The sequence below is a fragment of the Abramis brama genome (assembly GCF_963993115.1).
Source record: "Abramis brama genome assembly, chromosome: 4".
In the NCBI taxonomy this organism is placed as follows: Eukaryota; Metazoa; Chordata; class Actinopteri; order Cypriniformes; family Leuciscidae; genus Abramis; species Abramis brama.
The window spans coordinates 42494986-42520806 of record NC_139966.1 but is presented as its reverse complement, the minus strand read 5'-3'; the positions used below and the strand labels follow the sequence as shown (position 1 = coordinate 42520806).

The window sequence follows — 25821 nt, the reverse complement described above, 5'->3', positions numbered from 1 at the left end:
TATAGCTTGGTTTGTGCTGTCACAGGGAAAAGTCGAGGACTGGTGGCAGATGAGTTATTAGTACAGACTGTTATTGCGGAACAGTAACGTTAGAGGCTGTTAAAGTTAAAAAGGGACACACACATACCACATCCGCACCTGGACATGAACACGTGGACCTGACACACATATACGGAGGAGATGCTTCCTAAAGAGCGAGGCCTGTATTTTGTTAGACCGCCCCTTTCTGAGGCTTTGAAATCATCCAGATGATTCAGAGAGCGAAGGGGCGGAGATTAAAGTACCAGTTCAGAGCACAAAGAGTCACACTCGTGTCTTCTGCGGTTTCACCTTCTAAACCTCCAGGAAAACATCCACTAAACATCTCCTGATGCTTTCACACACACACACACACATTCACAAAAAGCTCAGGCCCAGTAAGGAAATGTACAGTCGCACTTTATGACACTCATACTGTTGACAAACACAGTGAAGTTGCAAGGAGAGAACATATCTAAACTGCTAAACTTAGCTGGGAAACATTTACACATGCAAAGCAGACATATGTGTGTTTGTGGATTATTTTCTATGGTGACTGTGATTTCAACACTGTAAGTGTAGAGCAGGTTAGAGATAGACCGATAAGGAAAAATAAAACAAAAATGTAGTTTAAAACACATGTGCCAAATTCCCAGGAATGTACTCTTTATATATATATATATATATATATATATATATATATATATATATATATATATATGTATGCCTATATATATATATATATATATATATATATATATATATATATTTAACTAAAGTGCACCACAGATTTTTTTAAAGGAATAATAATATTATCAGTAAAAAGTATGCCAAACCGTTTAGTATATTTTTCTTTTAAAGAATTTCATCCTGTATTTTTTTCCTCATTTTAATATCAGGACAGTTTGTTTTTTACTTTAAAAAATAATTTTAATGAAGAAAATTAAGACACTGTATGTATGAACTTCATTTTCTTTTTGCATGTCTTTTTGAATACCCCCAAAAGCGTACTTGCATGTAAGGTCTTTCTGTCCCCAATCTTAAAATTTGAAAAAGTTACATTAACTCGAGTGTCTTGGACTAAGTGCACACAATCAATAAAATGGGTTAAATTTGGATTCAAATCTTTCTTGACAATGAACAGCTCAGAAAATGTGAAAGACGATTCCATCTGAGCCTGGATATCGTCACAAAAAAAAAATATCGGCTGATCTCTAGTGAGTATCACTGGACACAGTGAGAAGGAAATACTGAAGGAAAATACTTGCCGGAATTATTTGAGGGACTCCAAGCTATGTACAGACAGGGAAAACAGGAAAGGAGAAGAGATGGAGAGAAAAACACAGAGAGAGAGAGAGAGAATGAAAAGGGTTTGGGGAAGGCAAAATACAGGAAAGAACATGAGGGGTTTCACAATATTTTATTCAACCCCAGAAGCTTTGAATAAGAATATTGCACAGGAACTCTGAGGGCTCTCCTGAATGGATGGGCATTTGAGATTGGCTTTCCTTTCCCAAAAGCCACATGAGAGAGGACGAGAGGGTAAACACACGCACAGAGGTGCATCTGGAAGAAAAACAGGGTGTAATATTCTCAGGGTAAGTCGCTTTTGCCTTTAAGGGGGTCGTCGCCCCGTCTGGCGAAGCGTTCTCGAAGACAGACCACAACTGAGGAACCACGCTGTTGCATCTCCAGAGGAGGTGAGGGTGTCAAAAAACAAAAGATGTGAGATGAACGGAGGGCGCAGGGTTGAGCTCTCTGAATATAAACCAGGAGCTCACACTACGGCTTCTCATCTCTGAGGCCGAGAGATTGGCATTCCACTGAGTTTGATAAAGGTGAGTGATGGTCCCGTGGGTACTTACATTTTGCCTGAGTGATGGTATCTCCAATAGTGGCCTTGATGTAGCTCACACTGTAATCGGGTAGAACTAAAGCAAGACTACAGAGAGAAGACAGAAAATATATGATGAAGAAAAGCAGTAGTCTTCCTGACATTATCTGAAATGAGAAATTAACACCCAGTGGAATCAAAATTGGTGTTTTGTAGCTTTTAATCCATGAAGGGTGGAATTTATAGATTCAAACTCAAATGAATGAGATTTTATCCTCATCCTATGCCTAAATTACTGTTTTCTCTCATCTGTGTCCTTATGGAAGTATAATGTCAAATATCTGTTGAATACAGTTAATTGTGACTTTGAACAGTGCCCTCTAGTGGCAATTCATATGTTCACAAACACACCTCCACGACACAAAAACATGTAACAAAGAACTTAAAATTAAAAAAAGATTTGCAGACCTGTAGTCTGTCTGACTGACTGGAGCCCAAGTGTAGGTTCTGGTGCCCCTGTCTATGTAACGCTGCAATGAGAATAAAACAATTAACCAATGAAAGTGGTTCAATGAACCATTAATCCCTGTTTTATTCCTAAATAACTAGTGTTGTAGCCAATGTTTCTCAACTGGTCAGTTGCAAACCAAAAAAAAAACATTTAAAAGGGAGGAGAAAATGCTTTCCATATCTTTTTGTTGTTGATGTCAAAGGATGTGTGGCCAATCAAACTCTGTACCATTTTACTGCAATTTCATCTGTCATTTGTTAAAAGAAAAATATGATCTATTTGACTAGGATAAACTTGGATTTTACTGACGACAATGTGTTTTGTGCTGTGAATTACAACCAGAGATATTTTTGAAACTATTAAAAAAATGATACATTTTAATATGGTGATTTCAAGGCCATTTTGTTTGCTTTTGTACAAGCGTTACAATTTGAAACCATTTTTATGTTGTTTCCATGTGTGTAAAATCTGGGTTCTGAAGAAAAACCAGCAGAGAAGCACTGCTTGTTTAAAGTATGCACAATTACCTCATCTTGTGACTTTACAAGTGTGTGGAATCCCTTTTGACCCTTTTGACCATCTATCATGTTTCTTCTGATCTAAAGACAGACAGAAAGTCAGACAGGTGTGTCAATGATTGCTATTAATACGTCACTGGATCTTTAAAAGCCGACAACTAAAAAAGGACATTGCTTTAATTTGCTATTGTAATCTAATGTCCCGTTGGTCACTCTCAAGTGAGAAAATAATTCATTTGGGCTGTGAAGTGAGAAAATTATATTTTTATATTTAACATATTGTTATGAAATCACACAGGACTGAGAATCAACTTTGCAGTTTGCTGATGCTTCGATAATAACTTTGTTATGACTTTGTTACAACAGAGCACAAGGGATGTTACAAAATCAAAATCACACCAGCTTTGAATCTGATTGCTGATATCAGATTTTTCAGCTTAACGGGACAGTTCCCCCAAAAATGAAAATTCTGTTACTCATGTTAAGAAGATATTCTGAAAAAAAAAGTCTCAAGAGGTTTTTTTTGGTTGTTGTTGTTTTGTTCATGCCATTCAATTCAGTTGGGTCCATTGACTTTCAATGTATGGACAAAAAATATCGTCTTTTCTGTCCTGCATACGTCATACAGGTTTTCTCTATATTGCTCACCTCTACTTTCATTTCATCCTCTAGTTCAGCATCCAGGAAGTCCAACGTCACGGGTTCCTGAGACTTGAGATCCTGCAGACAAACAACAACAACTTTCAAAGTAATACCATAAATCAATACTGGTCAACACACCATATTTGTATGCAAAAAATATTTACAGATGAGTCACTTTTTCCTTGAAGAAGTGCCTACCGAGGAACCGTTTCTCAACATTCCTATTTTGTTCCATACAAAGTGTTCTCTAATCCCATAGATCACTGACTAAACATTTACTAATTGTCATGCACGTGTTTCGAATAAATGTCGTTTCATCTGTGAACTAAACAGAACGATTGTGTTTGGATTGCACAAATGATATTCATTACAAAGGGCAGATGACCTCTGTGGATGTGGGTGGCCTGCATTATTTCAACATAACCTGTAGTGAAGGTTCTTCAGCCATGCACAACTGACCATACACATGGTTATGGGAAGCAAGTTTGTCTAAGAAGAGAGAAAGAAATATGAGTGAGAGCCGTACCTTTGGCTGAAGGTTGGGATGAAGTAACACATAGCCATTGGGGTCGATGGCGAAGTAATATCCATTTGGCCCGAGCTTTATAAAACAAAATACAAGAGCGATGAAGCATTTGATAGGCTGTCATTGTAATTGTACCTTTAAGACTGCAAAATGACATTTGTTCTTATTGTATATTATTATTATTAATTATTATATATTATTGTACTTAAGCTATTTTAGTTTCATTAAAATAATTAAAAAAGCATTAACATTTACATATTTCTTGAATTTTAACAATGTGATAACTATTGGTTTGTAAGTATTGACTAAAATTTAAATGCAAAATTTAAAGTCATTGTTTCAAATAAAAACGAATTTATTCACTAATTTCATTAACTGTCAAATTCAGGCACAAAAGGTCTGATTTCCTTGCTTTCATTGCGTATGTATGTCTATATTTAAGATTTATCTTTTATTTCAAAAGAGTTGGGAGAATTGTTTCACATGATATGACCTATTTAAATTTATTTGCCATTAAAAAAAACAAGATTTAGTAAACACAAGGAATGCAGCAGCACTGAACGTGACCCAGCTGCTACAGTTCAATGCAATGGTTGTGCAAGTTCTTCGATGTTGCAAACCATCAGTCGTAAATAAAGAAGTGCAGATTGCGCCCACACGCTCTCACGCCTTACAGTGAAACGAGGAGTCAGTCTCTTGATGTCGTCCAGAGACACGTCTATGGCCATCACCCCCAGAATCAACTGGCTTTGGCCCTGCAATTGATAACAAGGACTTTTGAAAACAGATCTGGTTCCACTTCAGTTCATCTGATTCATAAGACAAACATGAATTAATTGAGAACATGAATGTGCCACAAAATAGTACTTTTTTATTCTCAGTATTCTTGTCTGGAATGTTCTTGGTTTTATTGAACACTGGTAGAGTGCCTGTAATCACAAGGCCCAGTTCCTGCAACACAACCAACAGCCATTTAGTACTTTTTGAATCAGTATAATTTAACAAATCTACTGATACAGATATATAAGAGTTGACGCACCAGTGCATCCACGTAAACGTTGGTCCACTGCACATTTTTTGCTTTCTTGTCTTCTTTCACCATGGGCCTGCCCAACACATCCAGGTACTCCTGTATGTAAAGTAGTCTGGTTACACTGAAATATGATGCTGGAAAGAAGTCACATTTATGCACTAGAGTGATGCTGTCAAATACCTGGGTGTTGATCCTGATGGCTCCAATGGATGGAATCTCATAGTAAAAACCTGCAGGAAACTTTAACATCTCAATACATGGTTATATTATAAACACATATTAGGCTAAATGTCTTTCAAATTTCATATCATTAAATTTCAGTGTGTTTTACCTTTGTTTTCGCAAGCCATCCATTGAATTGGTGTCTTATCATAGTTATGCTGGCCCACAGAAAAGGTGAAGATTCGAACCTGAGAGAAGAGAGAAACAAATGGATATTGACATTTTTATAGTGGAAAAGTAGGTGTATGCGTGTACATCTTAGATGTACTTTAGGGAAACAATATATAAACAAAACCTCCATTTGGGACATCCGAGTATACACATTCATTCGTAAAAATAAAATAAAAAATTATATATATACAGACACTGTATTTTCAGCATCATTTCTCCAGTCTTCAGTGTCACATGATCCTTCAGATATCATTCTAATATGCTGATTTGCTGCTTAAAAAACATTTCTTATTATTATTACTATTAAAACAGCTGCTTCAAATATTTGTGGAAACCCTGCTTATACATTTGTTATGGGATTTGATGAATTGAAGGTTCAAAAGAACAGCATTTATTTGAAATAGAAATCTTTTGTAACATTATAATTCTCTTTTGCTGTCACTTTTGATCAGTTTAATGCTTCTTTGATGAAGAAAAGTAATAATTAAAAAATATATATTACTGACCCCAAACTTTTGAATGGAAGTGTTTATATATAAATAAATAAAAAAAAGAAAGAAAAAGATACTTTCAGTAAAGGTTAGTGTATAATATTTATTATTAGCTGTACACAAAACAGTAGTGGTCTATGGAGTGCCCGGATTTATAAAGTTATACTGTAAGTGTGTGCGTGTGCATGTGTGTGTGTGTGTGTGTGTGTGTCCTCACCTTCCTGTCGGGGTTGTACTCATTAAAGATCTCTGAAGCTCTGTCCTCCCCTCCGTCAGTGAATAGCATGATGATCTTATTACAGTTTGCTCTTGAAATATTAATCTATGAAAGGAACAAATCAATTTGCAAAGGTAAAAGATTCTGGCCAGCATTATAATAACAGTCCAAGAAAAACGAGACACAGTAAACCAATGTGATGCCTCTAATATTCACAGCTGCTGTTGATCAAATTTTTGTTGATTATAACTAGCATAGGCCACAAGATGGTGCAATAAACTAAAAATTGTATTTATTCTTACTGAGGAGAGCTGGTCAAAAGCCTCCCTGAAGCCGATTTTATAGTCAGTGGTGCCGTTCGCAGTGATCTTCTGTACCGCCTCCTTCAAAATCTTCTTATTGCGGACGTTTGCTTGGACCAGGTGTTCAAAGCAGGCAACCGACTTGGCCGAATTGTTGAACTGAAACCATATGAAAGCATTGTGGTTAGTTGGCAAGTTATCAGTAAAAATCTAAGAAAACTGTGAGGTACAGTACATCTCACTCGCACACATGCAAGGACAGTTATGAAATCATTTTACATCATTCAGATTCAAGGCTCCTCTATACAAGTCCCATGGCTCAGTGCCAGCAATACACTTAGAGCACTGTTGCCTAATTTCATTAACGTCAAGCTAACGTCACACAGCTGGAGTCAGGCCATAAAATACAAGCGCAAAGCTATTAAAGGAATAGAGGAAGAAAGTTAATTGAAAATATACAAAACAACTCACTTACTTGAAAGCAAAACACAGAGTTTGTGATTTCTATTCCTGTCAGTAGTCTCACACACAAAATAAAATAAACGATGCATTTCATAAATGAATTGCACAGCGTCTGAAGCAGAGAATGATGGGACACATCAATAATTCTTTGGCGTGCCGCCTCAGCGGTGCCTAACTGAACCCGCAAAAAATTAACTATGAGGTTATGGATGCTTGGAGGCTCGATGCCTCTGTTTCCCTCAAATTTTCTAGTCCTAGCAGGAATCCAGATTTTTTTGAGGAGCGTCAGAGGAGTTCATCATTCAAACAGACTCTCAGCAAAACACACACAGCTCCCGTATACTCACAGAGACGATGTTGACGTAATCATCGTCAGAGAGGGTTTCCAGCATCTCACTGACGGAAGTGCGAATGAGCTTCAACGTCAGGCCCGACACACTTCCACTCCTACAGAGAAGCACAGCATAGTTAGAACATGTTTAGTACTATATAATAACTACCTGAAGAACAACAACAACAAAAATCATAATACAACCGAAATCACTTTAGGCTTTTAACGGCTCCAGAACTGACATGCTGGATCAGGTTTTTACGGGTTAATAATCACTCTGTGATTCCAATGGGAGGTGTGTGGGCTTCAGTGTTTAGTCGTTTAGCTAAACTTCATTGATTGGCTGAAGCTGATCTACACTAATGGGCTCAATGCCCAGACAGCACATCACCATCATCATTATAGCTGAGCAATAACAGAATAAACTCTACAAGGCCATATTTTCTAATACAACGAGGCTAATTACACTCGTAACCTAAAGACGCCCCCTTAAGTATGATAAATAATAGAGCACATTAATCTCAAATGCCTGCTTTTGATGAATTTGGAATATTTCTGGATCATATCCATAACCTGACTTTTCAGTTACGCATGACTCTAATGTGATTTTTTATTTTGAATGTAAATATTAAATCAATACTGTAATTGTGAATAACAACTTTTTAGGTGCATTATGGAAACATAAATATTTTTATTTTTTTGCTTGATATTCATAAACTGCTTCTTTTAATAAAAATAGTCTATTAAACAGCCTGCCAAAGATCTAAAAAAAAAAAGGTTTATTACTCTCACTTTGCATTGGCTCAGCACCACATTGTGTCATTCTTTAATCAGCCTCTCTCTCTAATGTTGATAAATGACTCTAATGCAGAACTAACATTAGCTCTTTAAGTGTATAGTGTGGAATCTGTCACACGCAATGAAAAATTACATTATGCTGATAAACCAATTACTCAAAGTGCACAACCGAATCAGGATTCAGCTCAGTGGCTTCGTGTCAGTGAGTGTATGAACTGTAACAGTAAATCACAGAGACTTCACTCACGCGTCCACCAGGATCAACATGTCTTTAGGTGAAGCTGCACCCTGGATATACCTGCAAACACACAGGAGAAAAAACATCAGGCATAACAACTGAGAGAGAAAATAAAGAAAATAGCACTTGTTATCTCCCTCACATACACATGGAGATTTAAAAAAACACACACACAGGTTTACTCACCAGGGCCTTCGGCGTACATCATACAGATCGATCTTGTTCGGTGTGTTCTTTGTGTCAACCCAAGGAGAAGCTATAGCAGATGGGATACTGGGATTATTATCGTTCAGTCGTTCAATCAATCAATAATCAATTAACCAAACAAGGGAGTCAGTGAGTGAGTGAGTGAGTGAGTGAGTGAGTGAGTCAGTCAGTCAGTCAGTCAGTCAGTCAGTCAGTCAGTCAGTGTGTGTGTGTGTGTGTGTGTGTGTGTGTGTGTGTGTGCGTGAGTGAGTCAATCAGTGAATCAGTCAGTCCAATCAATCAGTCCAATCAATCAATCAATCAATCAATCAATCAATCAATCAATCAATCAATCAATCAATCAATCAATCAACCAATCAATCAATCAATCAATGATTTGAAAGCAGAACAACCAAAGTATTTAATATTAACTATGTATTGTAATAAATTGTACTTAACATTTAATTTAAACAATTCAAATTTAGGTTTAGAATTTATAAAAAAATGCAATAAATTTGCTTTTAAATTTGCTTTGCTTTCCATAGTCTCTGTGTTATGGTGAATGTCTGTAAATATTCATATTCATTCCAGTGCTCTACCTGGGAAGTATCGAGCCAGGCCAGTTGCACTGCCAAACACCTGCCAGAGGAGGGACGGGTCTTCTTCCTTGTTCTTCCTGAAGACCTCATCCAGAGCCGCAGTCCAGTTTAGCTCATTCAAGATTATAGTGGCTGTTACAAACATATAAATATACAGGATAAATCTCATTTGATGATTGTAACTTACGGACATGAAGCATCTCTACAGGTCTAGTGTGATTTAACTCAAGCTGACGTGTATTCTGAGAGCTTTGTTCTAACAAACCCTCAAATGAATCCCAATTCAGCAATAAATCAATAAACTGGCTCTCAAAATTTCAGACACCATCATGTTAAGCTAAACTCGAAAGTGATAAACCACTTGGAGAAGCTGTGGTAGAGGAAACAACAAAGTAAACTATTAGCTAATGCAGTTCTAATGGAATTAGAGGAAAACTGGGCCGTTTTTCCAGAGAATGTCATAAATGGGCACTATGTCTGCTGTAAGTGAGAGTGATGTTAACATTTTAAAATGAGCATAAATGAGCGCCCTAGCAAAGATATGACATCAATTCCCATGATGCCACGTGACTCATTCTTTAAAAATAAAAGCCTTTGATATTTCTTACTTCGGTTGGTTTAGTATTATGATACTAAACTAGATGTACCGCATCGCGGTACAAAATATGACCGCCGCTCAGGCCTGCACTGGCTTTCCACAAAAATAAATGACGTGGAGTAATTTGGCTGTATTGCGTGTTTATGTATATACCTAAAAAAAGTAATAGTATGTGCATGTCTGTCTGTGTGTGTGTGTGTGTGTGTGTGTGTGTGTGTGTGTGTATGTGTGTGTGTTTGTGTATGTGTGTGTCTGTGTGTGTGTGTGTGTGTGTCTGTGCGTGTATGTATGTGTGCGTACATGTGTGCGCGTGTGTGTTTGTGTGTGTGTGTCTGTGCATGTGGATTTGTATGTGTGTGTATGGGTGTGTGTCTGTGCGTGTGGATGTCAGTGTGTGTGCATGCTTGCGTTTGTTTGTATTCCTGCATGTGTGTGTGTGACAGTATCATCCTAAACCAGCAACCCTTCGCTCAACAGCACCATCTACAGGCCGATGAGTGTACAGTCACTAAATGTGCACATAAATGAATTTATTTTATACCCCCCCATGGATGAAATTCTACAAAACTTAGCAGAGGATACCCCCAGAGGATGTCAAGTTAATCATACACATGAAATATGGTGCAGTTCTGAACATCTCCACTGAAGATAGGGGCGATTAAAGCAGAATAATATTGCATTTTCATTTTTTATGGGAGGGGCGCAAATCACAAATGAGTGATTATGGGCTAGGTTGATGTGGGCCCTTAAGAGCAACATACCATAAACATTTCTTCATCCTCGGTGCCACGGTTCAGGTAGTTATTTAGGAAAAACTGCATTTTTTTGGGTATGGGGGGGCCCAGCGCGGGGGGGGGGGGGGAGTGGCCCCCGGGGACCAAACGAAATTTTTCCGTAGAAGTCTAGTGGGGCTACATGCCCACCAAATTTCATGTTCCCCGGTGTTTCGGTGTCCCTGGTATCGTTGACGAAAAATTTACGGGGGCCCCAGCGCAGGGGGGGGAAGTGGCCCCCGGGGACCAAACGAAATTTTTCCGTAAAAGTCTAGTAGACCAACATACCATAAAAATTTCTTCATCCTCGGTGCCACGGTTCAGGTAGTTATTTAGGAAAAACTCCATTTTTTTGGTTTTGGGGGGGCCCAGCGAGGGGGGGGGGTGGCCCCCGGGGACCAAACGAAATTTTTCTGTAGAAGTCTAGTGGGGCTACATGCCCACCAAATTTCATGTTCCCCGGTGCTTCGGTGTCCCTGGTATCGTTGACGAAAAATTTACGGGGGCCCCAGCGCGGGGGGGGGGGAGTGGCCCCCGGGGACCAAACGAAATTTTTCCGTAAAAGTCTAGTAGACCAACATACCATGAAAATTTCTTCATCCTCGGTGCCACGGTTCAGGTAGTTATTTAGGAAAAACTGCATTTTTTTGGGTTAAGGGGGGCCCAGCGCGGGGGGGGAGTGGCCCCCGGGGACCAAACGAAATTTTTCCGTAGAAGTCTAGTGGGGCTACATGCCCACCAAATTTCATGTTCCCCGGTGTTTCGGTGTCCCTGGTATCGTTGACGAAAAATTTACGGGGGCCCCAGCGCGGGGGGGGGAAGTGGCCCCCGGGGACCAAACGAAATTTTTCTGTAAAAGTCTAGTAGACCAACATACCATAAAAATTTCTTCATCCTCGGTGCCACGGTTCAGGTAGTTATTTAGGAAAAACTGCATTTTTTTGGGTTTGGGGGGGCCCAGCGCGGGGGGGGGAGTGGCCCCCGGGGACCAAACGAAATTTTTCCTTAGAAGTCTAGTGGGGCTACATGCCCACCAAATTTCATGTTCCCCGGTGCTTCGGTGTCCCTGGTATCGTTGACGAAAAATTTACGGGGGCCCCAGCGCGGGGGGGGAAGTGGCCCCCGGGGACCAAACGAAATTTTTCCGTAAAAGTCTAGTAGACCAACATACCATAAAAATTTCTTCATCCTCGGTGCCACGGTTCAGGTAGTTATTTAGGAAAAACTGCATTTTTTTGGGTTTGGGGGGGCCCAGCGCGGGGGGGGGAGTGGCCCCCGGGGACCAAACGAAATTTTTCCTTAGAAGTCTAGTGGGGCTACATGCCCACCAAATTTCATGTTCCCCGGTGTTTCGGTGTCCCTGGTATCGTTGACGAAAAATTTAAGGGGGCCCCAGCGCGGGGGGGGAAGTGGCCCCCGGGGACCAAACGAAATTTTTCCGTAAAAGTCTAGTAGACCAACATACCATAAAAATTTCTTCATCCTCTGTGCCACGGTTCAGGTAGTTATTTAGGAAAAACTGCATTTTTTGGGGTTTGGGGGGGCCCAGCGCGGGGGGGGAGTGGCCCCCGGGGACCAAACGAAATTTTTCCTTAGAAGTCTAGTGGGGCTACATGCCCACCAAATTTCATGTTCCCCGGTGTTTCGGTGTCCCCGGTATCGTTGACGAAAAATTTAAGGGGGCCCCAGCGCGGGGGGGGAAGTGGCCCCCGGGGACCAAACGAAATTTTTCCGTAAAAGTCTAGTAGACCAACATACCATAAAAATTTCTTCATCCTCGGTGCCACGGTTCAGGTAGTTATTTAGGAAAAACTGCATTTTTTGGGGTTTGGGGGGGCCCAGCGCGGGGGGGGAGTGGCCCCCGGGGACCAAACGAAATTTTTCCTTAGAAGTCTAGTGGGGCTACATGCCCACCAAATTTCATGTTCCCCGGTGCTTCGGTGTCCCTGGTATCGTTGACGAAAAATTTAAGGGGGCCCCAGCGCGGGGGGGGAAGTGGCCCCCGGGGACCAAACGAAATTTTTCCGTAAAAGTCTAGTAGACCAACATACCATAAAAATTTCTTCATCCTCGGTGCCACGGTTCAGGTAGTTATTTAGGAAAAACTGCATTTTTTGGGGTTTGGGGGGGCCCAGCGCGGGGGGGGAGTGGCCCCCGGGGACCAAACAAAATTTTTCCTTAGAAGTCTAGTGGGGCTACATGCCCACCAAATTTCATGTTCCCCGGTGTTTCGGTGTCCCTGGTATCGTTGACGAAAAATTTAAGGGGGCCCCAGCGCGGGGGGGGAAGTGGCCCCCGGGGACCAAACAAAATTTTTCCGTAAAAGTCTAGTAGACCAACATACCATAAAAATTTCTTCATCCTCGGTGCCACGGTTCAGGTAGTTATTTAGGAAAAACTGCATTTTTTGGGGTTTGGGGGGGCCCAGCGCGGGGGGGGAGTGGCCCCCGGGGACCAAACGAAATTTTTCCTTAGAAGTCTAGTGGGGCTACATGCCCACCAAATTTCATGTTCCCCGGTGCTTCGGTGTCCCTGGTATCGTTGACGAAAAATTCAGTAAGGTGACGGGAAAAAAAAAAAAAAAAAACTTTGACAATCCCTATATGACCGCTTTCGCTAGCTACGCTAGCGGCGGTCATAATTATTATTATAATCATTACCGCCGGTGCCTTGACAGTCTAATTCTGAAAGGAACTGGTGTGTTTGATCCCATGGGACATCTTTTATTACCCCTAATGCCACCCACTTCCTCTTTCCATCAAGACTCCTCCCACTCTAGGTGTGTAAATCGATACAGGCTTCACTCAAAAGCAAGGTTATTATAGGTTTGCATTTTTAAATTAGTTTTTATTTTAATATCATTTTCGAAATTTCCTATAATTTTCGTTTTAGTTTAGTTTTTATTTTGTGAACACATTTCTGTTTAGTTTTCATATATTTAGTTTCAGTTTTGGTTATAGTAATTATAGTTTAGCAGAGTTAACAAAACACTTCCAGTTAAAGACATTTAATTTCAGCAAAGTTTAATGTTTGCAGTTTACAGTTAACTCTTGTGAAAACCTCTTAATAATAAAAATAAAATATTGAAAAAGATAAAAAATAAAAGATGAACAAAGAACCAAACAAATGCAACTAAAAAGTGAAAATTATTCATACTCATTCATATTAAAAATGAAATCTTGTTAAACATGGTGTATATGAAAAAAAAAAAATATGCATATGATTATTATGATTATTCTTTAAGGTTAATTCTATGATTAATCTTTTCAAACATTATTCTTGTATTGATCCATTTATGCTTTTTGTCTATTGCATCTTTTAAATCACATAGGTATAGTTAAACTCATATTCAAATGTTCTATTCAGACCAGACATTTGGTTTACTAGACATGCTATTTGTTTTTGTTTTTCGTTTTCTGCTCAGTGTGGTATCTTGTCTAATATGTGTGGTATCTAATCTTGTTTAGTTTCACATGAGATGGTTATCTTACTTGGAATTAAGATACAGCTATATTTGCATCTATAAGGTCTAGACATGATGGAAATACGTATTTGGCCATTTCTGCTTCTTAGGGCTGGTTCACACAGAAAGCGGTTTTGCTTTGAAAAACGGAAAAAAGACATGGGCAGTGGAACGGGGAAAAAGCGCAAGGTCTCGAGAGGCGTCTTTTAAAAGTTTTACTTATTTTAACTTGAGTGTCGCGTTTTTAGAACATCGTGTCATGCGCGAAAAGATGCAAAAGATGCGAGACTCGAGTGCAACCATGAATAAAGTAGCGCATTGGAATGGAAAAAAGCTTATTGCTTATTAATAGAGCTATTAATAGAGCTTATTAATTACAAAAACTATTATTTATTTTTGCTAATTATTATTTTATTTCAGTTAGTTTTTCAGTAACTGTTGTTAGTTTCGTTTAGTTTTAGTTTTTCATTTATGTTGAAATTTCTATTTTATATCAGTTTACGAAAATGTTTTTTGACCAATAGTTTTACTCTTATTCAGTTTTCGTTTATCCTTGCTCGAAAGCAGTCCAGACAACTATCGATATTCTTTAAGAGAGTCCATCAGCAGCCAAATGCCACATTTCATCACCCACTATTTCTATCACTCAGTATTCACTCTGGCTCAAAACAATTTGGAAAAAGGTTTTAAAAACATATTGTGGAAAAAAGTACGTACTCCAGCCAATCGACAAGCATCGTGCCCTCAGGCTTAAGTTATCTAAATAATTTTTGTCCTAACCAGCCATTGGTTCAAAATCCTGTTCCTCGTAATTATACATTAAACATCAGATATCTTCTAATTGGCTGAGACTGTGTAGTGTTGTTGGGTATTTTTGCTTTCAGTGTGGACAGACAAATTACTTGTTGCTAGAAACTGACATGTCATGCATGGTTAGGACACTTATGGTGAGTAGCCTAAAACAGCACCACTTACACACGCACAGGGCTCAACAGTAAGGGTTTTTGTCTGCTGGTCCAGATTTGGTGTTAGGAGCGGCATATTGTTAGCGGCATCTAGCTAGATGTGGTGGAAGTAGGACATGATAGTGAAATTACTGAGCCTACTCCCTCCACCAGCCCTGTATACGGGAAGTTGCTTGATATAATGGCCTGTGCCACGGTCAGGTTGAATTTGACGTGGTCGATTTGATAAGCTATTTCTGCCAATGGTTTGGCATGCGTGCTCAGACACTGGTCACTCTGAAGGTGTTACCCATACCATATACACTCACCTAAAGGATTATTAGGAACACCATACTAATACTGTGTTTGACCCCCTTTCGCCTTCAGAACTGCCTTAATCCTACGTGGCATTGATTCAACAAGGTGCTGAAAGCATTCTTTAGAAATGTTGGCCCATATTGATAGGATAGCATCTTGCAGTTGATGGAGATTTGTGGGATGCACATCCAGGGCATGAAGCTCCCGTTCCACCACATCCCAAAGATGCTCTATTGGGTTGAGATCTGGTGACTGTGGGGGCCATTTTAGTACAGTGAACTCATTGTCATGTTCAAGAAACCAATTTGAAATGATTCAAGCTTTGTGACATGGTGCATTATCCTGCTGGAAGTAGCCATCAGAGGATGGGTACATGGTGGTCATAAAGGGATGGACATGGTCAGAAACAATGCTCAGGTAGGCCGTGGCATTTAAACGATGCCCAATTGGCACTAAGGGGCTTAAAGTGTGCCAAGAAAACATCCCCCACACCATTACACCACCACCACCAGCCTGCACAGTGGTAACAAGGCATGATGGATCCATGTTCTCATTCTGTTTACGCCAAATTCTGACTCTACCATCTGAATGTCTCAACAGAAATCGAGACTCATCAGACCAGGCAACATTTTTTCAACTGTCTTCAACTGTCCAATTTTTGTGAGCTTGTGCAAATTGTAGCCTCTTTTTCCTATTTGTAGTGGAGATGAGTGGTACCCGGTGGGGTCTTCTGCTGTTGTAGCCCATCTGCCTCAAGGTTGTGCATGTTGTGGCTTCACAAATGCTTTGCTGCATACATCGGTTGTAACGAGTGGTTATTTCAGTCAAAGTTGCTCTTCTATCAGCTTGAATCAGTCGGCCCATTCTCCTCTGACTTCTAGCATCAACAAGGCATTTTCGCCCACAGGACTGCCGCATACTGGATGTTTTTCCCTTTTCACACCATTCTTTGTAAACCCTAGAAATGGTTGTGCGTGAAAATCCCAGTAACTGAGCAGATTGTGAAATACTCAGACCGGCCCGTCTGGCACCAACAACCATGCCACGCTCAAAATTGCTTAAATCACCTTTCTTTCCCATTCTGACATTCAGTTTGGAGTTCAGGAGATTGTCTTGACCAGGACCACACCCATAAATGCATTGAAGCAACTGCCATGTTATTGGTTGATTAGATAATTGCATTAATGAGAAATTGAACAGGTGTTCCTAATAATCCTTTAGGTGAGTGTACATACATACATGGCAAGCCATCAACTAGCTCCAAACTCTCTCACACTGGTCCAGGAAACAGCTCTAAACACACAATAAGCATTATAGTGGTGTTGTGGAGACGGTTGTGAGTGCTAATTTGCAGGATCAGTGCAGAATCAAGAAAGCCTGTAATCATCCCATGAGAGGATATCCCTTCTGCACACACACACACACACACACGAACACAGACAGACTCTGTAAGTTAGAGGTTAATAGTGCAAGGAGAGGATGACACACCTTTCTACATAAGAATAGTCCATGAAGGCATCATAATTTACTGTTTCTAAAGGAAGTGCATTAGTGAATGAGAGTGTAGCTGATTACAAACATATATTTGTGTGTGTGTGTGTGGGGGGGGGGAGATCAGATGTGGTTTCACACCCCTTCCTGTTGTTCATCCATCAGGCAGTCAGTATGCAGGTTTAGACACAACACACATACCCATTAGCTAACACCCATACAACCAGATCTCTATCTCTGTCTAACTCCCATTACAAAATTGGAAATTGGAAGCGCTGTGCTATGACTGTACAACTATACTTGGGCCCAAAATGAACAGTGGCCAAGTAGCAAATGTGTGGTTAAAAATGAAAATAACATTTAGGCAAGTGATTCTATTAGGAGCTGTGACCTAATAAATGGTTTAAATCAAAATACATGAATCGTGTAAGTGACTTGCATAAATCAAACCAAACAGAAAACATATGGTACGTCTTTTAACAGCTTTTTGTTTCTGTGGAACATTTGGTGACACATGCATGAAAATATCCGTCACATTATGTGACCTAAATTAATATACTAGGAACAAAATCACAATGTGTTTTCATGACTTTTTACAGAGAAACAGATAATAAAATAAATAAAAAATAATAACTGGTTAAATAATAATAAAAATGTATGTGACCAAAATTAAATTAGGTACAAAATCTATAAAAGTCTAAAATCTATAAAAGTATAAAAAAATAATAATAATTGGATTAAGAAGAAGAATTTTAATATATATATATATATATATATATATATATATATATATATAATTCTTCTTAATCCAATTATTATTATTTTTTATATACACTACAATACAATAATATATTATTATTTTTTATATATATATATATATATATATATATATATATATATATATATATATATATATATTTATATATATATATATTTATATATATATATATATATATATATATATATATATATATATATAGTATATACTGTAGTGTACTCATAACACTCCAAGGTATATACAACAGTATCACACAATGGTATTGGTAGTCAGACTCCAATTTTATGTAAAACCAGTATCACAATCTTATACCATCTCTGCCATGATAATTTTTTTTAAATATAAGAATGTGAAACTGCAACCGCAGGTAGAAATTGTTTTTAAGAACAGCGGTCGACTATGCACTAGTCTTTGTTTCTTTATTACGACAAACAAAAATAATTTATAGCTCAATTCAATGAAGAGCGCAAGAGAGAGAGAGAGAGAGAGAGAGAGAGAGAGAGAGAATGAGAGAGAGAGAGAGAGAGAGAGAGAGAGAGAGAGAGAGAGAGAGAGAGAGAGAGAGAGAGAGAGAGAGAGAGAGAGAGAGAGAGAGAGAGTATGTGGAGGAAGATTTGACGACAACTTCCATTGGTTTAAATGAATCAGGGCAGATAGTCAACAGAAAAACCAATCTGAGCACTATGAGCACAGCCAGAGGGATCCGTGTGACATACACACGTCATCGTCCTCTCTCTAACACACACACTCTGAACATGTCTATGTCCATCTTGAGATTGTGGTGACAGATGACACGATGTGTTGAGGCAAAAAGTACAGATTCGTGTCTTAATAAGACACAAATACAGACAGCCCAGAGCCTCCAATAACACACACGTATATAAAAATACACAAACACTTGAATAATCAGCCACATTATTACATAACAAACTATTATTAAATATAGAGAGTTGGAAAAAAATCAGATTTAATGAAAAATAATGAATATTGCCTGAAAGCTTCACCCAGTGGCTGTCGCTGGGAAGGGGGTCATGGGTAAGCACTAAGCAATGCTGCCGGACCAAGAAAATCAGGCGGAAAGCAAAAGGTACTGAGAGTAATTTGAAGTGAGTAAAAGTAGATAAAGAGAGACAGCGGGACAGAGCGAGATGAGTCATATGATGAACACGGCTGCTTCAGTCCTCATCTAGAACACAAATATCACATCAAACTCATTTGCCAGTGAAACACTCACATGTTAAGCCACAGTGAGTCGACCGCTGAGGACAACAGATTTTATGGAAGTAAAATAATGACAAATGTTTTTGAAACAAAAAAGCTTGTTGAATTGCACTAATTGAAAAAAAATATATGCATTGCATTAACAGTGCTTGTATTTTAATGCATTGTATTTTTATGGCTTGCATTTTTATGGGCTGAAATTCAACATTGTTGAATATTTAAGATTTAAGACATTTCACACATATTTTCATTATTAAAAATTCAAAAAATAAAATTCACCTTTCAGATTTCACTTCCAAAATGTTAATTCTGTTTAAAATACAACCTATAATATTCGACAGGCAATTTTCAGTCCATTTTATTTCGCCTTACAAATTCGCTTCCACAAATTCAGTGGTTGATCAAATTCGACAGCAAATTCGACACTTGACATCTGGGAACGGCAGGAATAGCAGATTACCGACTAATAATCTCCATAGCTGTTAGTCGACCTCACCAGCAGGAGGTGCAAGCGGTTGTTGATGAAGACCAGAGCAACGGGTGAGAGAGTCATTCATTCATAAAAACGGATTTACAGAAATGCAAGCCTTCAGTAATCAGTTTATCAGGACCAGTAGTAGCTATATATGGAAAAGCTGATAAAGACACAAAAGCTGTGTTTACATTTAAGTCTTTACAGTTAGTTTACCGTGAACAAGATTATAACTTTATTCCCCGATGCTGACGTACAGATCAAACGTTAAATCTGAGGTAGTAGACATATATTTCTCTCGGTTGTTTAGCTTCCTTAAAGGTGCTCTAAGCGATGTCACGCGTTTTTTAGGCCGAAAGAGTTTTTGTCACATACAGCAAACATCTCCTCACCATCCGCTAGCTGCCTGTCCCCTGAACACACTGTAAAAAAAAAGGCAGTCTCTGAAGACATCCCAGGCTCCACAAATGGCAAGAAAAACAAACTGGGCTAACCCGCACCACGAAACATAACAAACTGTTCCAGCCAATAACCGACAAGAAGGATTTGGGGGTGGGGTTTGGGGGATTAGTGCACGGATGAGGAGGAGGGAGGGTCTAGCTAGCCTCTGTTTTGTTTGACAATACTTTAAACGTCAACAAGAAGTGACATCACCCAACATCACTTAGAGCACCTTTAGAGCTGTGCTTCAGAACTAGGGGTTCCCTCAATATGTCATTCTCCAGGATTCCCCTGCTGTTGGGATGCGTAAAATAGCTTAATGGACAAATGGCCTAAAGTGATATAAAAGACCAAACTCGCACCTTATTGGGGATGTAGGCTATACTATATAGGCAAGCAGACTCAGAATATGAACGTAACGCGCAAAGTTTCACGCTAAGCGTTTCCCAGTGAAATACTGGCAGGCTTGACATTGAACGTTTGATGTTTGTAAGTTAAGGGACCGTCTCTAAAGTTACATAAGACATTGGTATACAAGTTTCTAACTTCAATAGCATTTGAAGAGAATGTCTTACTGTCATAAAACCAACTGTAAAGTGTTCATGTAGGTGTCAGGCATAATGCACACCTTTTAGATTGTTGATATTACAATAAGCTCATGCGGTAGTCAAAAATAGCAATAATTACACATGATTTGACTGTTTATTTTGTTGTATATCAACAATCTAAAAGGTGTGCATTGCCACTTGCACCTCCTGCTGGTGAGGTCGACTAACAGCTATGGAGATTATTAGTCGGTAATCTGCTATTCCTGCCGTTCCCAGATGTCAAGTGTCGAATTTGCTGTCGAATTTGAACCACTGAATTTGTGTAAGCGAATTTGTAAGGCGAAATAAAATGGACTGAAAATTGCCTGTCGAATATTATAGGTTGTATTTTAAACAGAATGAACATTTTGGAAGTGAAATCTGAAAGGTGAATATGGATTATTGAATTTTTAAAAATGAAAATGTGTGTGAAATGTTTTGAATTGAAATATTCACATCTTAAATATTCAACCATGTTGAATTTCAGCCCATAAAAATGCAAGCCCTAAAAATTCAATGCATTTTTTTTTTCAATTAGTGCAATTCAACAAGTTTTTTATTATTTATTATTATTTTTGTCATTATTTTACTTTCATAAAATTTCTGCCAACACAGAGAATAGGATACATCTTGTGACTCTTAAGAAGGTGCTAGCTGTTTTGACCAATATAATAAAAAATTGCAAAATCAAAGCCAACATACGCATTTTATGTTCAACATACAGTTATAAGGGACCAGTGAGATTTATTGTGGGCGGGGTTAACTAGTGAAACACACAAAAAAAGTATACTACACAAACTCTTCTTTCAGTATTTAGTGTATACTGTGGACAAAATAACATTTTTCTATTGAATGTTTGACCTACTGTATTTGCCTAAATGTGCAGTATGTCTGCTCAAACGCCTAAGCCTTTGTGGACCTCCTATAAGCCCACACTTTGGCTGATAAACTAGTTTACTAGTGTACTAAACTTACTATTTCTTATGGAGCCCCTGAATGGACATGGTAATGAAAAAAAAGATAGAAGAAAAATGTATATTTGAATGGTTTTGCATTCGCTTGCAAAAGTTTTGGGTTCCTCCTTGAAACTTTGAATTATCTTGTGCTTTTAATTGTTCGAAAATACAGTAAACAGTAACATTGTGAAAATTTACAATTTAAAATAACTGTTTTCTAAAATTTAATTTATATCTGTGATGGCAAAGCTGAATTTTCAAATCAGCATATTAGAATGATTTCTGAAGAATCACATGACATTGAAGACTGTTGTAATGATGCTGAAAATTCATTACAACAGTCTTCAATGTCATGTGATCCTTCAGAAATCATTCTAATATGCTGATTTGCTGCTCAAGAAAAATTTCTTATTATTATTATCAATGTTGAAAAAATTTCCTGTGTGGAAACCGTGATCTTTTTTTCAGGTTTCTTTGATGAATATCAAGTTCAAAAGAACAGCATTTACTGTATATGAAATAAAATATTTTGAAACATTATAAATGTCTTCACTGCCACTATTGTTCAATATAAAGCGCCCTTGTTGAATACAACTATTGGTAACACTTTAGTTTAGGGTCCAATTCTCACTATTAACTAGTTGCTTATTAGCATGCATATGACTAGGAAATTGGCTGTTTATTAGTACTTATAAAGCACATATTAATGCCTTATTCTGAATGACCATATTCTACATACTTAATCCTACTCAATACCTAAACTTAACAACTACCTTACTAACTATTAATAAGCAGTAATTAGGAGTTTATTGAGGCAAAAGTTGTAGGTAATAAATAATTAAATGTATAGTGTCATTTATATTGTGTCAAAACAGATCAAACTGATTCAAATGGAATATTATAATATATATCTATGTGTGTATCCAATATCCATCCATCCAACCTTCCATCTATATTTATTAATTAAATACTACAGGCTACAAGCTACTTATAATCTACTAGCTTTCTCAACACTGGTAGAAACCTGAAAACACTCATAACCTATAACATTTTAAAGCAAAAGACAGTGAGTGAGAGTTATTCTCTTGCTGGAGGATATTAGGGGGTTGTGGGGTCACTCATGGGCCAGGCGTGCTGCGTTAAGAGCTGGACTGCTCTCTAAATTTAGTCTGTTATTTTTCCACAAGCCTCTGGCTGTCCACACCTGACACACAGCAATAAAGCTGAGCTGTCACTGAAAGACTGATTTTATAAACAGATTTAAGTTACCGCGCAAAGACGTAAAAAAGAACACGTTCAGATGTGTGTGTGTGTGTTTGTGTATACTCACAGCCCTCGTAGATATCTGTGGGAATGTGCACTGCTGTCGTATTGTATGAAACGGGGCGTCCGAAAGCAGGATCCTCTTTGAATTCTGGTCTGAGCCGGTTCTGGTGTATTTCTGTGTCATTAATATCAAACTAGGAACATAACAAAAAGCAAAATCTCTCAAATAACAAAAATTACATGTAATCTTTAAATTACATGTTTCTGTTATTTAGTGCTTATCATAATATGTATTTAAAAAAATGAAATCTTACCTTGTCCTTGGCATTGTAGTAGATGGTCTCATTCACCTGTTTGATAAAGAGTGACAGAAGACAGATGTTGGTGTTTTTATTTATCTTCTATATTTTTCAAAAGTTTCAATATTCATTAGGATAGTGTATCCTAAAATAAATGTACGCTTTACGTATGTTTTTGTTTTGTTACGATGCCCAGGGTTGAAGAGACTTAGGCTGCTTATCTCTCCCCTGTCGCTGCGTCGTCAGTGAATTCTTTTTGGGGGGGGGGGGGGGGGGGGGTAAAATTATTTTTTGAGACCGTTTACATCTCTGAAAGTATGTTTAATCTGAATGTGTCTGACTGTGTATTTCCAAGTGTTTTTAAATAGCTCTCAATTTGTGTTTTTCTGTACAGAGGTTTGCAAAGATAGCAATATCCACAAAGATAGCAATATCCAAAATCCTTGTCGGGACATTTTTGGTTCCCATGAGGAAAACAGCTAATAAATCAATCAGAATATAGAATATACAGTTTGTACAGCTTACAAATCATTATATCTATGGAATGTTCTCATAAAATGTGTGCGTGTGTGCGTGTGTGTGTGTGTCTTCTCTGAGGGTTGTTCTCCTCACAGTGTGAGGGCGCTGTCAGGACTAGCATTAGTGGGGCGTTAACAAGCGAGCTCACTATCTGACATACAGTTGCCTTGGAGACATAGAAGTGGATCATCACCGGCTGCTGCCACCTGTCCTACTTGCTTGCTAATCATGTGGCAGACACTCTTTTTAGGTTATAGAACACTGATTGCTGAGACATGCACGTACGGGTCACCTCTACATGGGATCAAACGCTCAACCTTGTAGGTTGTGTCTTTAACACGGTTGGTACCAGCATCCCATCAATAATTCAAAAGAAAAACTCTCTGTCTGTCAGCGGTAACACAGCGATTGTGTCCATAACAAACGCTTGAAGAGAAGCACCTGCCGTGACAGCTGCAGGCAGGATGGACTTCTGAACACAAAGGCGCACACATGTGTTTTGCCTAGAAATGGCCCTGAGTGTAACATCTTGTGTATAAAAAATTAAACCATGGTAATACCTTTTTTTTAACGTGTTGGTAGTAATGTAAATTAGAAATGTGCAATATTAAAATTACTACAATATGAATTTTAAAATTAAAATACTATTGCGTGTAAATAAATCAAAAGGACAAAATTAAAAATGAATCATTTATTTTAAGTGCAGCTTGGTATTACTTAGTATTAATATTTTTTAGTTTAGTAATTTTGTTGTGCTTTTGTCATTTGTATTATTTTTGTAATATTTCTATTTAGCTTTCCTTTTTTTATTCAGTTTTAGTAATTGTGGTACATTTAAAAATTTTGTGTATGGTTTTTTTTAATCTAATATTTATATTTTTAGTTTATTACAGCTTTATTTCAATTAATGAAAACATTTTGAAAGTTTTAGCTAACAATAAGACTGATCACAACATGAAAATGTACGGAATGAAAAATGTAAAATTTAAGACTTTTTAGACTTTTTTTCAAGAGCTGCACAAATAAAATTAATATCATAGGCCTATGTCCATACAAAACACACCCATACAATCTCAAAATAAATAATTTATCTCAGATTCTTTTACTTTATTATTCAGGCTGGAGCGCACATTCAACTGCAAATTTAAAATAATCGAGAGGTTTTATTCAATGTATACATATGCATTGAAATTGGTTTATGTAGTAATATATATATATATATATATATATATATATATATATATATATATATATCAGTACATTTGAATTAGAGGTTGATCGATAGGATTTTGCTGAAAATAATGTTTAAAGAAAGGCAATAAAAAATGTATTGTGCCAATACTAGTATAATCTATATATTGAATGTGTTAAATAATGTTCTTAGTCTTATCTTACAATATATATATATATATATATAGACTTTTTATGGGCTTAAATTTGATCTTATCTTTTTTAAGACTTAAGGACCCACAGAAACCCTGATGAGAAAAAAGTGAAAGTAAAAAAATTTCCTAGTGTGTGTGTGTGTGTGTGTGTGTGTGTGTAATATTTTATGTAGTATTAAGGTAATATATGAAGGTGATCGAATCAAAAGGCTCCACCAATAACACACTTTTCCTCACTATCTTTCAAAACGGACTGACGTCATGAAGATCTTCTCTGGTCGTGATGCTGTTAGTTGATAGTCTGAATCTCTCAATATTCAGATTAAAACCCACAGTTTTGGGTAAAAACTGAGCTTATTGTATGTTAAAAGCATGTTAAATAGTGAATCTCCCTCAGTCTGATTCAGAAATTAAACATTGGAAATATAATTGTTCATTTGCAATCTTCCTCTGATGATTTACGCCTTGTCTGGTCCCAAGACATCGGTACTGAGATTAACGAGGAGACATGGAGGGCAGTCCTGAACAGGGTTTACTCCTCTTCCCTCTGCGCACGTCACAGGCTCATACAGTGCAAGGTGGTTCATAGAGCCCACTGGTCGAAGACCAGGTTAGCACGCATTAACCCGTCTATTGACTCGGAGTGTGACAGGTGTCATTCTGGTTCAGGCACTTTAATTCACATGTTCTGGTCCTGCCCTGCCCTGTCTTCCTTTTGGAGACACATTTTTGTCTCATTGTCAGCCATTACTTCGGCGGGTATCCCACTCTGTCCAGTCACAGCTTTATTTGGGGTTCTCCCGCCTGGCCATTCTTTGCCTTCTCACTTTACAGATTTTGTAGCCTTTCTGACTCTTTTAGCTAGGCGTTTAATTCTATTGAATTGGAAAAGCCCTCACCCTCCATCTTACACTCGCTGGAAACTGGAGAAAATTAGATACTCTCTTCACCGACCTAGCACCATTTTCATCAAGCTTTGGCAACCCCTTTGTGAACATATCAAAACTCTCCAGCTTGACCCTGCTCTTTGTGTGTGATCCCCTTATCTCCCCCCACATCTATCACCAATCTAGATGTTGATACTAATTCTGTATTGCCTGACCAATACACTGCTATGTTTACTGTTACTGTATGTGATTGTACTGTACTCTTTATTTATTTATTTATTTATTTATTTATTTATTTATTTATTTATTTATTTATTTATTTAT

The 25821-nt window shown here is 38.1% G+C and overlaps 1 protein-coding gene across 1 annotated transcript in view; it reads right to left on the bottom strand.

Moving 5' to 3' along the window:
• Positions 1 to 25821, bottom strand: part of cacna2d1a (calcium channel, voltage-dependent, alpha 2/delta subunit 1a) — an 81988-nt gene that overhangs the window by 20650 nt on the left and 35517 nt on the right. The window contains exons 5-22 of the mRNA XM_084112468.1: positions 22722 to 22757; positions 22472 to 22601; positions 9100 to 9231; positions 8501 to 8570; positions 8324 to 8374; positions 7295 to 7394; positions 6486 to 6644; positions 6184 to 6288; positions 5414 to 5492; positions 5263 to 5312; positions 5089 to 5178; positions 4917 to 5000; positions 4724 to 4804; positions 4050 to 4124; positions 3530 to 3601; positions 2891 to 2962; positions 2321 to 2382; positions 1884 to 1960 (exon numbers count right to left, since the gene is read on the bottom strand). Coding sequence (XP_083968594.1) covers positions 1884 to 1960; positions 2321 to 2382; positions 2891 to 2962; positions 3530 to 3601; positions 4050 to 4124; positions 4724 to 4804; positions 4917 to 5000; positions 5089 to 5178; positions 5263 to 5312; positions 5414 to 5492; positions 6184 to 6288; positions 6486 to 6644; positions 7295 to 7394; positions 8324 to 8374; positions 8501 to 8570; positions 9100 to 9231; positions 22472 to 22601; positions 22722 to 22757 — 1525 coding nt within the window. The remainder of the gene's footprint in view (positions 1 to 1883; positions 1961 to 2320; positions 2383 to 2890; positions 2963 to 3529; positions 3602 to 4049; positions 4125 to 4723; positions 4805 to 4916; positions 5001 to 5088; positions 5179 to 5262; positions 5313 to 5413; positions 5493 to 6183; positions 6289 to 6485; positions 6645 to 7294; positions 7395 to 8323; positions 8375 to 8500; positions 8571 to 9099; positions 9232 to 22471; positions 22602 to 22721; positions 22758 to 25821) is intronic.